General features: G+C 46.0%; 1 protein-coding gene across 1 annotated transcript in view; it reads left to right on the forward strand.

Annotated features, from left to right (window-relative positions):
• Positions 1-431: 431 nt before the first annotated feature.
• DCAF12 (DDB1 and CUL4 associated factor 12) overlaps positions 432-2,104 on the forward strand; it is a gene marked incomplete at its 5' end in the record, with an annotated part of 23,736 nt that continues 22,063 nt past the window's right edge. Inside the window, 2 exons of the mRNA XM_029083643.1 lie at positions 432-507; positions 568-686. Coding sequence (XP_028939476.1) covers positions 432-507; positions 568-686 — 195 coding nt within the window. The remainder of the gene's footprint in view (positions 508-567; positions 687-2,104) is intronic.

The raw sequence follows: 2,104 nt of genomic DNA on the forward strand, positions 1-2,104 counted from the left end.
TGCTGCGGGGCCAGCCGGGGCCGGGACGGAGGAGGCCGATGGACAGCGCGGTCGGTATCGGGCGGTGTCACCTCCCCCACCCCCCCAAAACCTGCCGATCTCGGGGCGGGGGCTGTCGGGGCCGCCCCCTCCCATTTAAAGCGGCTCTGGGGTTCCCTTGTTGACACGCGGATCTGGTGTCTCAGCGGTGCCGCACTGGTGTGGACTGGTTTTAACACAATCGCGGTGTTTCTACTTTCGTAGGTGGTTGTGTTGAATCCGGTGTTGCTGGAGGGCTGTGTCAGCACTTCCCGGTTACTCCTGGTGTACCCTGTGCCGTGGGTAGTTTGGAAGGCTTCAGCGTTTCACTGAGAGCATCTTTCCCTTTAGCAGGGTTGTGTCCTAAGTTTGTTCTAGCTGCTTTATCTAATTTCCATGTTTATTTTCCGCAGTATGGGTGGGATCACTCAGCTCACAAAAGGAAAAGACTTCCCCCCGTGAAAAGGTCTCTGGTGTACTACCTGAAAGGTAGAGAGCTCCGGATGCAGAACGAGTCCAGCTATCACCGCCTGTTGCACGGATACGCAGCCCAGCAGCTTCCCAGCCTCCTGAAGGAAAGAGAATTTCACCTCGGAACCCTTAATAAAGTATTTGCCTCCCAGTGGTTGAACCACCGACAAGTGGTCTGTGGAACAAAATGCAACACAGTAAGTGCCACCTCTCTGTTTCTCTTCCCTCTGTGAATTATTCCACCCCCCCCAAATGATGCTTACTGTAATCAAAGTATGTAGACTGCCAAGGAGGATATTAGGAAGTAATTAGGAGTGGAGTCAAAATCGCACACAATTAATTTTGAATGAAGGTAATGCTTAACAGTGACAAGTTCTCAACTGAAAATATGGCACCGAGCAGATGGCTGCGAACTGGAACGTGAGGTGTGGACCTGGATGCAGCATCTGCCTCATCTGCACAGAGCGATTTACATCTGGTTTTGGGATGGTGGGCAACAGTGGGGTTAGATCTTCCTTCTTGTCCTGCACATGGAAAGTTAATGAACAATGATGAGAACTTTGCGTGCTTGGCAGAAGTTGCTGGTAAGACTCTTTTTTTCATTGTGCACAGCTTTACATGGTTTGGTTTTATCTATGATTCCATGCTGGTGATTTTGAAAAGTTGCTACAAAATTAAAAACCATGGCTAAGCTCCAGATATTTGTCAGTTATAAATATTTTAAGCTTAAAAAATTAATTTCAGATCTTCAGAATTATTCTTTGCTTGTTCACTTTGTGATTATTTTTTTTTCACTCTAAATCTGCTTTCAGTGTTCATATAACTTCTCTTGTTTAGGTACCTTTATATGCTTCAGCAAAAACTGAAACAACTTCAGACTTTTAAAGTGATGCTTTGGATTTGAAACACGTCCTGTGGGATTACTGAAGGGAGGAGATCACACTTCTTAATATTCTCTGTAGGAGTTAGTAGCCCAGCTTCACTGGCTGAAGTTGCAGTTTCACCTGTGAAGTTCTGATTGAGTTAGTGCAAAATCCCAAATGTCTTCTTTGCAAGTTGGTTAGTGCCACAGAAATGAGTAGAGTGTTGTAAGGAATGTATAGATCAGGCAGCTCTTAAGCCTCAAAGTGTGTCTGTTGGTGTGATTGTTTCTTTGCCTGAAGATCTCTTTGTGCAGAAGCTGCACTCAGTGGTCAGGTGTTTTTTCTCACTTTAGGTGTTCTGTTATTGTTCATAGTTACACAGTAGGAGGCTTTCATGCAGGAGCCCTTAAGAAGCAAGGCCTAGCTGTATAAACAAAATCTTTTTTCACAGGAATCAGCCTGAAACAGAAGCTTTCTGCCTTCTTTCTCCATGTGTGTTCATTGCCTCGGCAGGTCAGCAGCCAGCACTGTTTGTAGAACAGCTTACAGGAGACAAACTCCTGAACAGGCTCTCAAAAATCTTGCTTACCCTAGCAAGATGACAGTGTGTTTTATAGAGCTGCAACAGTTTTGCTGTGTTCTGTAACTTCTGTAGCTCCAGCCCTGCTGCAGCGAAGATCAATGGGCAAGTGAGTTGTTAACGCAACCTTGCAGAAAATCGCTTGGGACAAAACAATCCGAGCTGAAGAGGG

The sequence above is a fragment of the Antrostomus carolinensis genome, unplaced genomic scaffold (assembly GCF_000700745.2).
Source record: "Antrostomus carolinensis isolate BGI_N321 unplaced genomic scaffold, ASM70074v2 scaffold5992, whole genome shotgun sequence".
NCBI classification, from domain to species: Eukaryota; Metazoa; Chordata; class Aves; order Caprimulgiformes; family Caprimulgidae; genus Antrostomus; species Antrostomus carolinensis.